Source organism: Canis aureus, chromosome 16 (genome assembly GCF_053574225.1).
Source record: "Canis aureus isolate CA01 chromosome 16, VMU_Caureus_v.1.0, whole genome shotgun sequence".
Classification (NCBI taxonomy): Eukaryota; Metazoa; Chordata; class Mammalia; order Carnivora; family Canidae; genus Canis; species Canis aureus.
In genome coordinates, this window is record NC_135626.1 from 48,709,209 (window position 1) to 48,725,466 (window position 16,258).

At 37.1% G+C, this 16,258-nt stretch overlaps 1 protein-coding gene across 4 annotated transcripts in view; it reads right to left on the reverse strand.

Annotated features, from left to right (window-relative positions):
* DDX42 (DEAD-box helicase 42) overlaps positions 1–16,258 on the reverse strand; it is a 37,480-nt gene that overhangs the window by 5,101 nt on the left and 16,121 nt on the right. For 3 of the 4 annotated variants that reach the window (XM_077853821.1, XM_077853823.1, XM_077853822.1), the window contains exons 4-15: positions 14,167–14,228; positions 12,781–12,817; positions 11,786–11,935; positions 8,580–8,684; positions 6,234–6,353; positions 5,256–5,432; positions 4,401–4,529; positions 3,688–3,787; positions 3,016–3,063; positions 2,404–2,501; positions 1,263–1,539; positions 157–383 (exon numbers count right to left, since the gene is read on the reverse strand). In XM_077853821.1, coding sequence (XP_077709947.1) covers positions 157–383; positions 1,263–1,539; positions 2,404–2,501; positions 3,016–3,063; positions 3,688–3,787; positions 4,401–4,529; positions 5,256–5,432; positions 6,234–6,353; positions 8,580–8,684; positions 11,786–11,935; positions 12,781–12,817; positions 14,167–14,228 — 1,530 coding nt within the window. Of the gene's footprint in view, positions 1–156; positions 384–1,262; positions 1,540–2,403; positions 2,502–3,015; positions 3,064–3,687; positions 3,788–4,400; positions 4,530–5,255; positions 5,433–6,233; positions 6,354–8,579; positions 8,685–11,785; positions 11,936–12,780; positions 12,818–14,166; positions 14,229–16,258 lie in introns of those variants that run through there. The other variant, XM_077853824.1, reaches the window with a different exon arrangement.

The following is a 16,258-nucleotide window of genomic DNA, read 5'->3' on the forward strand; positions in this document are numbered from 1 at the left end:
ATGTTCTAAAATACTAATCTGTACCTCATAAGCAGTGCCCCCCACCCATGGCTGCAACTTTCCAGTCCTGTGTCTATGTTATTCCCCCAGGCTTGCTGAATTTTTTTCACTTAGTTTTATAACCTGGAGCAATCTCAAGTGTACTCAGCCCCTCACCTGCATTGCCAGATCTAGGAGTTCCTTGGAAACATGCTGATTGGCTCCTTCCAAGTTCCGGACAAGGTCACCAGCAAAATTGCTGTCCTTGGGGGTCAGTAAGGTATAGGCCACACCTTTCTCACCCGCTCGTCCCGTGCGGCCAATCCTATGAGTATGAGTATCAATATCTCGTGCCACATCATAGTTAATGACAGTCTTAATTGAAGGAATGTCCAGACCACGGGCTGAAATAAAAACCACCAACTTTTTTTTATTCTTTAGTAGGAGTAAAAAAAACCCGGACTAACCCAAAATGCTAGCCAAGAGCCCACATTCCTCTTATATAGACAAAGTACATGGTTTGGTGATCTAGTAAGATACAAGCATTTAGGCTCCTGGTGACTCAGTGGCTGAGCATCTGCCTTCAGCTTGGGTCGTGATCCCAGGGTCCTGGGATCCAATCCCGCACTAGGCTCCCTCTGGGGAGCCTGCTTCTTCCTCCCTCCCTCTCTCTCATGAATAAATAAAATCTTAAAACAAACAAACAAACTTTAAAGTTACCCTAAAGCAAATGCCACTATCATCAATTCTACGATGCTAGGCTGTTTAGCATAGGGGACACATGGCTTCTGCCATTAATAATATACCATGGCCTCTCTCTTACACCAGGAATATGTAAAATAAAGCATCAAACTGCTTTGAAGTCGAGAAATTATCTCCCTTATTGAGAGAAAATACCAATTTTTAAGGGTAGCTATCAAAACAAAACCAAAAATCATACTTCAAAAAACTTTTCAACTTTGAGTGAAGTACGCGCAATCAATGTCAGGTAGGTACTATGTTTAGACACATCATAAAGGCATAGCCTATGATGTAACTGGCTCAACAATATTTTTCCCTGAGTATCTTTCAACTGCAGGGATTCTTTTTTCAAAGAGAAACATACAGTGAAGATGGTACCCAGAGCTCCAGGTTGTGATCACTTATGGTCTAAACTGCTTGCTCCATTTAGTGTGCCCAAACAGGCCAGTTAGAGGGCCTTCAATCAGCCTGCTCATGTACTCAAGACAGAGCACCCTTACAGCAACAGGAATAGAAGATCACCAGGGAAGGTCGTACTCTACCTGCAACATCTGTGGCCACCAGGACTGGGATGTCCTTTTTCTTAAAATCTGAAATGACCTTGTTTCTTTCGCTCTGATCCATATCCCCATGAAGCAGCCCAAGATTATGACCCTCCTGCTTAAGGTTATTGGCTAGCTCCTCAGCATTGGCTTTTTTAGTAACAAACAGGAGGACACTTCCTGAAGAGGTAAATTCCACCAGACGCCGAGTGAGCCAGTTCCATTTACTAGGCCCAGAATGGAGAATTTCCACAATCTGTGTTACATCTTCATTTGCCTGAAAAGTAAGAAACAGATGACTATGATGTTTGTGCCAAAAGGCACCTGAACAAGGACCAGACATCACACTTTCCATCAACATAAGAAGGACCTTCAACAGTCCTCCTCCTTGGGCTTTCCTTCAGTAAGTCAAGTGCAGCTCAAAACCTACATCCCTTCTCAAATTACTGCACTCACCATCTTCCCCAATTTGTACATATACCTATTTGTAAGCCCCAATATTTTGCAATCTGTTGTTATAGGCCTATTCAGATTACTCCTAATAAATTAAGCTCCTTTTCTGTCCTTCCCATTCACTGCTCCTAGTACAAGTCATACATGCACACAGAAGGCACTCAAAAATGGATAGTAGACAATGTCAAAATACTAACACCACAGAACTTTAGTAACAAACATGGCAAGCAACTTCAGGAATTCTCAAGGCAGCCAAATTTTCCACATTGGACATATGCAAAGGTAAGAAAAATACCATGAACTAAATTTCACCAGGTCTTTCAAGTCACCCCACTCCTTCTACAATCATTTAACATATGCGTTCCATCCTGAGAGCCTTGTTTTTCCCCTAAAAGATTGGGGGTTTTGTTTATTTTTATTACATAAAATTTTAAATAAAAAAATGAAATGAACATAATCACCTATGTACCCATCACCCAGCTTCAACAATAATCCATATTTTGAGAATCCATTGTCTCATTCAACTATCCTCCTGCCTTGTTTTTTAAAACAAATCTGAATTATGTTGCCTCATCTCTAAATATGTAACATAGTAACATGTTTTTTCTCTCATTAGTGAGCAATTCCACATCTCCATAATACGAAAAATAATCTAGTGGAGTCCCATTGAGCCCTGCTTAATGGTTACCTCTCCAATGTCTCCCTGCACCACACGAATAGGGTCGATCAAGATGTCTCTGGCTAGTTTTTCAATCTTTTTCCGAAAAGTTGCACTGAATAAAAGAGCTAAAAGGTAAAGTAAATCCTGTTAAAGAAACAGTGTGACTTCATTTTTGAATACCCACTATACTTCCTACTGATGTTCAGAATTATTCAGTTTTATAAAATAAACCCATCTGAACTTTAGTTTCAAAATTGATTCACTAAGGAAAAAAGCATTTTCCTTTTCCTATTCTAATATACTTTCAGTTAAGACAAGGACTGTCAGCATGGTTCAAAAAGGCTCTTGACTTCCAATCAGCAGATCTGCCCTGTGCTTTAACTCCTGTACTGATAAAACTGTGAAACTTGGGACAAGTCACTTAATTCTCAGGCTTGGTTTATCATCTACAAAAACGAGAGTCATATATTATTCTCTAAGGTTCTGTCCAGCTCAGACAAACATTTTATGCCCTCCTCTACTGGTTCTCACCAGCACACACATGGGTCATTTTTGCTGCCATACTCTGAGTACTTAAAAAATACAGAGGTGTTTTATTCTAAGTAAAAATGTGACTTAATAAAACTGCTTTATACATACTCTGTCTGTCAGGACGGACATGACTTGCTATGGATCGCACCTGGTATTCTGAAAGAAGAAAAGTAAAATTAACATTGTAACTCCATACTGTGGTTTGGGATGCCTGGGAAAAAGTCGTTTTAGTAGAAATCTTCACATGAAAGTTATAACTATTAAGGAAAATTTGAAACTCCCAGGCCTGGGAGTTTTTATTTCAGTATAGAACCCAGAAATCCTCTTCCTCCCCTCAACTAGGCTGGGCCCAGTGGTGTTCCAATCAATAAAAATGAATTATTCAGAATTTTCACACAGCTGGCTAAGTTGGGGAGGACAGGAAAGCAAAGGGCCTTGAATGATAGGACCTGCACAACCTAATATGAACACAGACCTTGACCTCCACAACCAAAGGCAGATGAATAAAAATAAAGCACAGAGAAAGCATTCCCCGTATATACAAAGGCACTTTCAAATGTCTATAACCCAGTCAAGCCTAACATACTTACTGAGAGAACGCCTAAAAATAGTTAATGGCTTAGCTAGATCTCTACGGTTTAATCCTATACAGGAATATTATTAGCATCTCGCATACAGAAAAAAAAGAAAAAGAAAAAAAAGCTAAGTCTAGAAAGACAAAGCTAAAGCAAGTATCATGAGGATGGGGGCAGAAGAAACTGGTATTAATTAAAGGCATACCAAATCCCATGTCAAACATGCGATCTGCTTCATCAAACACAAGGTAAGAGACTCTTTGAAGATTGGTAGCTTTCTTCTTCACATGATCAATTAGTCGACCCTGTGAGATCCAGAAAATAAATAGTAAGTATAATTAAAGGTATTTATAAGGAACTTTCTAGACTTGTGCTCCTGGTAAAAGTGCTAACTCTCCAGTTGTAGACTGAAACAGACACTGGGTCTGACAGACTTGGACTTTATGCATTATAGAGCATAAAAGAACAGAAAATTTGAAAACTTTATTGTGGGAAAATGGCCAGAACTATTTTGTAGGGCATTCTAAAATGACCTAATTTAAAACCTTATTGATGGGTCTTAATGTTTAGGCTATACTCTTCTGGGCAATTGTGACCATATTCCAAATTGTATGGTCCAAAGACTGTCCTCCTTCTGATTCTTGATGCTCTCAGTAACCACAGATCCATTTTCTAAGAGAGCATTAAAAACAGATTGAAAGAGAGGGGAATTTGTAACTAGTAACATACATGTCAGAGAATCTTAATGAACTGCTATTCTAAACAAGCAATCAAAATTAAACCAAAGCCACAGGCTGTGATTTATCACGGTATTCTGGACCCTGCTTTACCACATTTTAGGGGGCATTCCATTCAATAACTACCCTTTTTCCATACCAGGAATGGCTGAGAAGCCATTTGAACCCAAGACATACTTACTGGGGTACACACAACAATTTCTGCTCCCTCCTGAAGGGCCTTGGCCTGTTCCCACATGCTCCCTCCTCCATACACAGCAACTGATCGAAGATTATATGCTTTCCCAAACCGCTTACATTCTGCATGGATCTGCAAAGTTGTTGACAAAATGACATGAATAAACCAGGACACTGACCAATACCCAAAAGGGAGTTCTGAAAAACCCAGAGAATGTGATGTCAGAGAAAATAAAAAGCTAGAAAATGCTTTAAAGCCACATTCTTATTCATATATGAATAGAGTACCAATGTCACATCCAACAGGCAATCTACAACCTTGTCTTCATTATTCTTTTAACTTTTCTTCCTGACCTTGTCATTGCTTTTCTTTCCAACCCAAATAAATTAACCCAGGAAAACACCGAGAACTTAAAATACAAATTATTCCCGTATAATTTTTCTCTTAAAACAGTGATTTCGGGACGCCTGGGTGGCTTCTGCCTTTGGCTCAGAGCGTGATCCCGGAGTCCTGGAATCAAGTCCCACATTGGGCTTCCTGCAGGGAGCCTGCATCTCCCTCTGCCTACGTCTATGTCTCTGTCTCTCATGAGTAAATAAATAAAATATTAAAAACACACATACACACACAAAACAAAACTGGTTTTTAGGGAAAAGTATGTATTTGGTTACATAGAAAACATATAATATTTTCCCATAAGTTTCCTGGTAGCACAACATGAATGTACTTAATGCTTATACTTAAAAAATGATTAAAATAATAAATTTTATGTACAGTTTCCCAGTTAATTCTACCCACTTGACTGGCTAGTGACTTGCTAGTTCACACAAAAGGAGGCATTCTACACAAACTACATACCTGCTGGCAAAGTTCCCTAGTAGGACATACAATCACTGCAATTGGTCCATCACCTGGTTCCAATTCCTTCTGGTCCATTATATGAATCAACATGGGCCAGATAAAGGCTGCAGTTTTTCCACTGCCTGTTTTGGCAATACCAATCATGTCTCTACCACTTAATGCCACAGGCACACCCTAGAGAAAAAAATAAAAAAATTTTACTCAATTTTCAATTTCAATTGAAAGATGTACTTTCAATTTTAAAGATGTACTTAAGGAAATCCCGGGGAAATTAATGACATTCATTTCCAATGAAGCAACAATATCCTAATGGGTTATGCATACTTGATATAAAATAAATCTTGATTTATAGGAAACACTATCATTCTTTTCATGTGGGCCATTTACAAAATATGAATGACTCATTTTGCTTGAGATACAGAAAGGAAAAATTGCAATTTATAAGGAAGCTGCTAAAAACCAAAAACTTTTCTCCTCGAGAAGGTATAGACCAGCTTACTCATCCACATACAGAAAATTCTCATATTCTGTATAGGAATGAATAAATCCCATGTATACACAGAAAACAGAAGTTACTACTTTCAATTATAAGTGAGAATTTTCAGGTTACAGACAAAGGAATCCTAGTCACTAATAGTGCTTTTTTTGTCCACACGCAAATCTTTTTTAAGTTTAGGCCTAATGAACTGTTTAATTTAGGCCATATTTTCAAGATATTTAGCAGATACAAAAGAATACTTCCCAGCCCTTTTAGCAACATCTTAAAATGGTCAGTAATTCACTTGCTTTTTATGGGGTCTAATTTTAATCTTTAAAGGTTTCAAAAATATTCTTGGATTTCACCTATAGTCTCTTTTCCCCTGAGTTAAAGCAAAAGTTGAAGATTAAGCCACAGAGGAACTATTTAGACACCCTCTACCTATGTGAAAATAAGTACAGTCACTGAATATCATCTTTTCCTTATGTTTTACTTACCTGGCACTGTATTGGAGTGGGCTGTGTGTACTCAGATTTCCGAATCTGGTGCATAAGTTGTTCATCAAACCCAAAATGAGCAAAACTACTTCCTGGTCTAGGAGGTGCGGCACCAGAGACCTAGAAATAAAGACAACTCCCAGGAGTGACTTGCGCTTCAAAATGAGCAGTGTAGGGACACCTGGGTGGCTCAGCGGTTGGGCATCTGCCTTCGGGTCAGGGCATGATCCCATGGTCCCCGGACTGAGTCCCACATCAGGCTCCCTGCATGGAACCTGCTTCTCCCTCTGCCTGCCTCTCTTTCTGTCTCTCATGAATAAATAAAATCTTAAAAAAAAAAAAAAAAAAAAAAAAAAAGCAGTGTAGAAGTTCAACAGTATTTACCTATATCTTGTACTTAGCTTGAGTATACAGAAGGGAAAATAAAAGTCTGTGGTCAAAAGTATACACTATTTGAAAAGGTAGAACTTGGGGCACCTGGGTGGCTCAGTGGTTGAGTGTCTGCCTTTGGCTCAGGTCATAATCCTGGGGTCCTGGGACAGAGTCCCACATTGGGTTCCCAGTAGGGAGCCTACTTCTCCCTCTGCCTGTATGTCTCTGCCTCTCTGTGTCTCTTATGAATAAATAAAATCTTGGAAAAAAATTATAAAAAACAAAAAACAGGTAGAACTCAAAAATGGATCTAAAGCTTTACCAAGGGCAGCACAGGGGGCTCAGTGGTTTAGCACCATCTTCAGCCCAGGGCCTGATCCTGGAGACCTCGGATCGAGTCCTACGTCGGACTCTCTGCATGGAGCCTGCTTCTCCCTCTGCCTGTATCTCTGCCTCTCTCTCTCTTTCTGTATGTCTCTCATGAATAAATAAATAAAATCTTTAAAAAATAATAATAAAAAATAAAGCTTTACCAAAAAACCTCCCATGAGAAATATTCCAGAGATAACTGTCATATGACTTAAAATGATTAACAGTCTAGAAATCTCTTAAATTAGAATTTTCTATTTTTTTTTAAGATTTTATTTATTTATTCATGAGAGACACAGAGAGGCAGAGACATACAGGAAGAGGAAGAAGCAGGCTCCCTATGGGGAGCCTGATGCGAGACTTGATCCTAGGACCCTGGGATCATGACTTGAGCCAAATTGGGAAGATGCTCAACCACTGAGCCATCCAGGTGCCCCCAGAATTAATTTTCTTTTAAGAAATTCAAATATTGCTCAATGAATTGGAAAAAGTCATGAAAACTTTGTTTTGCCATTTGCCTATTAACCAGATGATAGAAAAAAATACAATGTACTCTTGAAATAAAATGAGACGTACAAAGGAACTCCAAACAAGATGTGTCTATACACTGGTTACAATCTACTGTCTGCCTGAAGAGTTAGTGTCTCACTTAATGATGGTCCAGCCACTGTTGAACATTGTTCAAACTGTACCCAGGTGAAGAATGGGGCTTATAACCTCCATGTTGACTCCAACAGTAATAACTCGGCAATGCTTCTAATACTGATTATATCTAATCAAAAGATTTCACTTAAAAGGGGTTTTCTTGGGGGGACGGGGGAATTATCCTTGGAAAATAGACAACGCATGCACATGCACATATCCTCTCTCAGAAAATAAGTTCAAACATCACGCAGAAATTGGCAAGACAGACATAGGTCAGAAAGCTGTTCCCACTAGAGTAGATATTATCATATTATCTCTGTGTTTCACTTAACTAATACCTAGTAGTACACTTAAACAATGTGGCCAATGGGAAACCCAGATTTTTTTGGCAGACAGTTAAAAACTATTATTCTGAAATCAGTGCATATTTTAAGAAGGTATTAACTTTTTCTAATTAAAAAAAATTATGCTACATATAATTTGAGAAGTAGGTCTTAGTTTTAAAATATTCTAAGACTACACACATTGTTTTCATCTATTAATTCTGTCTCTTCCTGGTGATGGGGACTCTCATCCTTCATCCCTAGCACACCCAACACAGTTCCTAGCACACTGTACTCGCTGCAGAAATACTTGATTTATTTTAAGGTCACAGTAACTTCTTATTCCAACACAAGATACAAAATCAACTGAAAACATATAGCATTCATGTGTGTTGCATTAAAGAAAAAAAACAATCCTATCCTGAAATAGCTGAAGACTAAAACAATAAAATCAAGACATAGAAGCTCAAAAGGATATCGTTATTATTCAATAAAAGGCAGTCCAAGGACCATTAGAAAAGAAGGTTATTTTAGTTTGGATAAGCAATACTAACCCAGGACTGATTAACATTAATATAAGAACATTTGGCTTAAAAAAAAAAAAAAAAAAGAACATTTGGCTTAATGGTTGACTTACCCGAAGATTAAGCTTATGACGGAGATCTATTAGCTGCTGAGGGGTGAGGTTGGTTATCTCTTCATGCTCATTGTAAAAATTTTTTTCAAATGGTGGATAGTCAATCTGCAGGTCCAATTATTCAAAGTTAGTCTAGAATTCAAGAGTCAATCCTGTAAGTTTGATTTTAATGCAAAATAACCTTTTATACATATTATATAAGTAAAGCCTTAACCGGCTAGAAAGGACAAAGGAATTCACTTATTCATGACACACCTCCCATTTGTACAGATAACATCTTTCTTATTTCCATTTTCAATATAAACACCAATCTACTTCCTAAAGAGACTCCTGAAGGATATCTCAGATTTGAATCACCTTGATGCAGACTAAGGAATCTCTTACAAAGCTAAAGGCCTCAGAGGACAAGTATTTTAAAAGACTTTCCACCTATAGACACTGAAATATGCTTATTAGGAATAAGCTGCTCACACCTAGCTCTAGCATTTAAAAACATGTCTAATAATTCCTTTGAGGGGAGCTCTGCCTTTAGAGGGATTTCTATTCTTTTTAAAAACATCAAACTCTCTACATAACTTTTAAAAAATGTGTGGCTAAGCACTTCCAATTCCAAAGAAGGAAGAAGTCATTCCTGCTACTCTTTTTATAATTTACTATACTGAGACTATAATAAGCATATCACTACTTATGAATTTGGTTATATGATTCTCTTTAACCACATAACAGGTCTACAGCCTAAAATTATCTATGGTATTATAAACAAAAAAGTAAGAAAGTTTTAGAAGTTTAGCACTACTAATAGGCAGAAACTTTTTGATGTTCCCCACCACACTGCACTAAAGTGTAACAGAATTTTTTTTTTTTAAAGTGTAACAGAATTTTCCTCAGTTTTCTTCTTTTTCAGAATGGAAGCTCCATGAGGGCAGAATTGTCTTTGTTCACAAATTGTACAAATATATAATTTTTGTATATATGTATGAAATGAATAAAATAATGAATATATGAATACATGAAATGAATGTGAAGAAAGCTACTCAGAGGCAGAAGGGTTATCCTTTCCTTACTTCGGGTCTCTCCTGGCAGATTGCCCACACTAACATGAGGACAACTGTGGGATACCCCAGCATGATGATGTTTGAGAGCTTCGTCAAGTTATCTCAAACATCTTATTATATGATTATTTCAAGTACTTATGTGTTTTTCCTTATTAGATTTTCATCCTTTATCATGGATGCTTCCTCCCACATCAGTTTCACATATTTAGTTTCATTTGCCACATGTAAAATACCAAGGCATTATTTGGTAGCATCTGTGCAAAAGGAAACATTTAAAAAATTGAACATAATCCATACTCTAGTCTAGACCAGTAGATCTCAAACTTTCAGTCTCAGGTGCCTTTTGCACTTAATAAAAACACAAGGTTTTTACTTGTGTGGGTTTTATCCATTGATATTTACCAAACTAAAATTGAGAAAATTCTTTAAAATTTATTCACTTAAAAATAACACACCATTATACTTTAACATAAAAGCTTTAATTTAAAAAGAAGTAAAAAAAAAAAAAGTCATAGCTTTGTTTTACATTTTTACAAATCTCAAGAAATTGGTCCCTATTATATTCAAATTGTTTTGATATATTGCTTTGACTGAAGCCTAAGAAGAACATCTGGCCTCACAAAGGTATGTCATTAGACTAGGGAAGAGAGTATTTATTTTTAGTAGCCTTTTCAAATTCCTGTGGATTTTTACTCCTTTGATAGTACACTGAGACTTGACAAGTGGTCACTTCTTAAAAGGTATTTTCCTTGTATCATCTGACACCATATCAATGATCTTTTCACACAGTTATATTATAATCCATGGGTCTAACATGTACTTTGCATGAAGCCTTTACTCATGCACGATTTTGTAAAATCATGCATTGGCTACTTGAAAATATTGGTTCACTGAGGTAGTATGCAGATCGTTCACCAGGCATAACATTTGATCATACAATCAAAGAGAAATAATACTTGTTTACTGCCATCAATTTCATTATAACAGACTTCAGGTACTGGAAAGCTGTTAAATTCCATGTGGCAAATAGAAGTTTCCCAAATTCTAATTTTTGTTTGAAAGCTTGAATTTCTATCATTGGCAATAAACACTTTCACAATTGTGTCCCTTGACAAGTCATTCATTTTCTCAAATGAAAATGGTTACACACACACACGCAAAGCAGCTAGTTCAGCTTATAACTCAAATGTTTACATATTTTTCCTAGAGACACCTATCCTATTTTGGCATGCAACAGAAATGCTTCACTTGTTCTCATTTTGTCATATGGAATAAAAAAAATTTAACACAAGATTTAATAAATCACAATTTTTACTGTTCCATCAAGGATATTCTTAAATGAAGCTGGCTTTTTTTTTTTTTTTTCTTTCTAACTATGATGGTGTGTGGCAGAGAAGAATATAACAACTACTAGAAGAGCTGGTAACACTACCTTGATTCTTCGTGCTAAGGTCTCAGAAGTGCTACCTACCAGTACTTTTTCAGTCATCGATGCAAATGCTGATGTGTTGGGAAAGACAAATGATGCTGGCATCATAATGAAAATTCTTTTGACTTTGCATTCTCCCTGAAAAGATCCTTGTAGGAGTCCATGGGATCACACTTTGAGAGAACCACTGTCCTAGATCTATATTTACGAAGGCCTGCAAGATCTAGTCTGACATTTAACCTGGATGAAACACCAATTTTTTTTTCCAAGTGGGAATACTGATATCCTCATTCTCTTTTCCTGACTTAAGGAAACTGTAATTCCTGGCTCCACATTGAAGGAACAGCCTCTCATCTGTCCCAGATCTGAGAGAAACAATAAAGATTTACAGCAATTAAAAAACAAATGCAGGCCCAAGGGCCCATTTTGAAAGGTAAAGGACAGTCTGAAAAACAAGTACAAATGCTTGGAAAAAATTCTTAGCCTAAAATCAAATGGGAGCAAGCGATTTAACTGTGCCTTTAACAACAACATAAGCTATAAAGCCTCACTTCCTGACTCAACCACTTAGCAGAGATGAGAAGATATCAAAGAACAAATATTTTCATGACATTAGGAGTATGAATCAGGATAACTCAGATATTGAGAAAACCCAAATATTAAAGCTGAAGAGAATCATCAGCTTTTCAAATAAGAATCAAATTCAGCAAGAAACACCATACCTCTGAATGATCAATTGGAGGAAGAGGATCAATGATTTTTTTGGAAGGTGCAATTGGATTTCCATCACTATCATATTCCAAATTATCTTCTTCTTCCTCCTGAACCACACCAGCAGTTGGGTTCTCTGCCATGTATCGAAAATAAGCTTCCTGCAGGAAAGCACAAGAACATAATCATACCCAAATACAACTAAGAACATTTCTGCTCCTGTAATTAGTGTACACAGTGTACCAGATGATTGCAGAGTTTAAGTACCTACCAAGTAAGGCAAGATTTTTACTAGCAATGATACCTTTAACAATAGCAGTATTCAGAGGGACAATCAAAGAGATGAATGAGGCAGTTAGTACTACACAATGATTTAACTTCTTTAACAAGAAGACTTACATATCTGTCTGTCCCACAGCCTTCCTGGGGTGGGGTGTCTACCTACCCTGCCCAGAGCTGTGAACACGTGCTGTGGATTTACCAATCCAAGTTTGGAAGTTGACACTGATTAGATGGGTCACAAACTGGAAAGGGCTACTGCTCATTCTGGTTCCCTTCTCACCATCCCACAACTGAACAATGGGGAAAAAAATACTAAAAGGACAATCATTAAATTAAGGTTCCATCTTGAAATACAAGAATCACAAACAGAACCCTTAGAAAGAGGTAGAGGTTAGATGTTGCTAGAGGCCACCAGGAGATCCCACACTACTTCTTGATTTAGCAGCATAAACATTAATTTGAAAAAAAAAAAAAATCAACTGAATAGAGCTCATATTTGTTTTTGATGTCATAGTTGATCAAAAGTTCCATCTTCAACATGGGGGAAAGCTATGTGAATTTTTCTATTACCAATTGGTCATATACGTAGAAAAGGAGCAAGTCAAATGACATTCCCAGCTGAATGTCAGGAATGGCCATTTCAGTGAAGGCAAGCTCTAGCTTGTCCCCAGTATAGACTTTGTGGGGTAAAAATAAAAGATAGAAATACTGCATAGGAACTCACTTGGTCATCTTCCTCTTCAATGTCATCTCGAATACCCCTGGAAAAACAAGCGGAGAAACAAACTTCCCTGCAAATGTTCCACATACCCAGCTCCATACTTATAGCAGATTAGTGTTGAATTCCGTACAGCACAGGAACTCTCAACACTAACAATACAAAGCAGCAATAAGCACACTGTAAACTATCCATCCATCATACAGGTGTGGCTTCACTCTAAGCTGCACTTTGCTCTTTTGAATGGGATGATGTTTCCCCTAGAAACATCAATTACTAACGAGGATATAAGGAGTAAAACCTTTGAAGATACCCAAGGATCCTAACCTTGTCAACCCCATAAGATAAATGCCATGTGGCTGTGAAACATGTTTTAAAAAGAAAACGGCATTTTATATTAAGAAAAAAAAAAAAAAAAAGCCCTCTTTTGGTATATACTAAAAAGAATGTCACAATTTTCTTGACATCCCCCAGAGTTTCTAGCCCTGGAGTAACTGGATTCAGCCAAAATCCTTGGGGACAAAGGAAAACTACCTCAACTCTTGTAAATTTGGGACTAAAACTCCTAAGCAGTTCATGTGGAGAAGGGGGCCATCGCCACTTGCAGCATCTCTCAGGAGCTACAGAAAGTATGGTTGTTTACTTCCCACAACCATCTGTTTCTAAACAGACTTTCTGCCTAATCTAGAGCACTTGCTGTTCTCAAGGCAAGCAACATCCCCAGTGCAGGAAAGCTGGAAGAGGATACAACAGTAAACGCCAAAGAGAGGGCTGAACCTTCTTATGGCACAGGAACCTAGAGAGGGCCTGAGGCACTGATTGACAAGCAGAGTAGAAGTCCAACCATGCCTACTGTGCCTGGTACCGAAGACTTAAGAGGAGTGTATTCAGCAAGGGAAATAGAATTCTTCTCTTTCTCAGAAAATAAAGTATTTCAAGTTCTGATTAGCTGCTAAAGCGTATCACTCCTTAAATAAACCAGGTTACATTATTTATCAATAACATATTTTTTAATAGCATACTTTTTTAATGATAAATCACCATTATTCCTCATAATCTATAGTCATTAACTTATTTTGCATTAATTATGGGACAAACTCAGAACAAGGAGCCCAAATTTAAATAATTATGCTCTCTTAACTCCCACTGTAACTCATTCCTCTGTCTACTAAAAAACTATTTATAATGAAATACTAAATACTACTCTACTAAAAAGAAGGTTTTATAAGTATTACAAATGCAACAACTTTTGCCATCTCTCTTATAAGATACAAGGGTAACTTCAAGTCAAGACATTTGTGTATTTTTTCTCTATAAACTTGGGGGGAATAAGCTTTGTAATATTTTAGCATTTTTCGTGTAACCTTTGTGAGGGAGAAGAAAACAACTTACTTTACGTTTTTTCTTTCCTTGTCCTTTTCTTCAAGCCTCTTCATGTCTCTAGCTGCCTGATCCTAATGAAAACAAAAGGCCATATGGAATCATATCCACTAAACACATTAAAAGGGTAATTTCTTTATAAAGAATTCTTAGATTCGAACAACTACCATCACAGCTTTAGGTATGCATTTTGACAATTGTATCTTGACGTAATCAAATTGTATTTTGACACTTATTTTTTCAAAGAGAAATGCCTAAATGTTCTAAAAACTTGTCTATATGGGGATTGCATGATTTTTAGCTACAATATTTGCCATACATGGAAAATTAAAAAAAAAAAAAAAGCTTTAACTGGTCACTTTTAAAAAATTAATTATGGCTGTAAAGGGCTGTCTTACACTCTGGCAAACTAGCCTTTCTCAAAGCATAGCTTAAGACCATTAACATCAAACTATCAACGGGGCTAGTTAAAAAAAAAAAAAAAACACCTGCAAATTTCTGGATCTGACTTTGGAGACTGCTCTCAACCAGGGGTGAAATTGTCCCCAGTGGACATTTGGCAATGTCTGGAGATGTTTCTGATTGCTTCGGAGGGGCAGGAGGGGCTTGATACCAGTATCTAGTGTGTAAAAGCCACAGATGCTGCTAAACATCCTACAATGCACAGGACAGCTCCCACATTTATGAAACCCCAAATGTCAAAACTCCTGAGGTTGAAAAACATTGTTTTAAATTTACTAAGTCAAGGGAACCCTGGGTGGTGCAGCGGTTTAGCACCTGCCTTTGGCCCAGGATGCGATCCTGGGCTCCCGGTGCATGGAGACTGCTTCTCCCTCTGCCTATGTCTCTGCCTCCTCTCTCTCTCTCTGTGACTATCATAAATAAAAAAATAAAAAAAAAAAATCTACTAAGTCAAGATTCTTGGGGGTGGAGTTAAATGGATGTATTTTCCAAAGGTAATTGCTATACATAGCAAGTTAAAAATCATTAATCTCTTTGTTTTATCCATGTGAAAATCACGGTTAGAAGAATTAAGTAATTTTTCCAAGGTTAAACATATCCTGCATGGTCTTGTTATAAAGCAACATGAGCTTTCTAATTTCTTTTATTTAAAAAAAATGTCACTAACTATAATCTGGCATGGTCCGGTCTTCTACCTAATCCAATGTTCCTGAGTTATTTTAAAATCAAGTATTATAAGCAAACTTACTTTTCAAGAAATTGAGCCAGATATATGATATACTCAAGACTACAACTAAAGTAAAGATGACATAAGCAGTGTAACAAGGAATGGGTCAGAAACATAGCACCTATTTTTTAAGCCTACATAAATAAATCTTCTTTTGAAACACTAGCTAAAAATAGGTCTTCATCTTGAGTTCAAACACTAGAGAAAAACACTTTTTTTTAGTAAAGAATATACCTGAGATCCAGGATTAATACAGTATTGTGGCAATAACACTCTCTCCAAGATCAGACAATATCCATTCTCTCTGTCCTAAAATCCGCAAAACTCCTTTGGATACTATATCAAAAAAAACACCCTGAAGAATAACACTGTATCAAAAAGATTTACCCTCCTACAGTTTCAAGTACTTGAAATGCCAAGCAGGAGAATCTGGGCCATTCTTAGCTACTCCCACTCAAAAAGGGTGACACCAAGTTGCATTACTAAAAATTAAATCTGAATTTAAACCGAGAACATCAAGAAATGATTTTTTTCGTATTCATCCCTAGGGACTGCATGATATAAAGAGAAACAGCCCTTTGGGAAATGTCTATATCTCAAGAAGAAGGGAAAAAAGATATATATAAGACACTTCAAACATGACAAAACATTTATTGCATTTACTTGCAGAATCACTTAACATCCTTAAATCACTACCACGTCACAAAGCACATGAAAGTTCTGAATAGTCCTGGTGTTATCCCAAAAATACAGTGCTACAAGAACTCAGATATGGAATGACACAGCAGAAAGAATATGGGATTTGGAGCTGAATTCTCGCTTTGCTACCTATAAAGTGCATATGCTTTAAGAGGCAAACAGTCTGAGTTATTCTAAATCATAGATGGGAAACAGAGTAATGGGTGCCAACCTGAC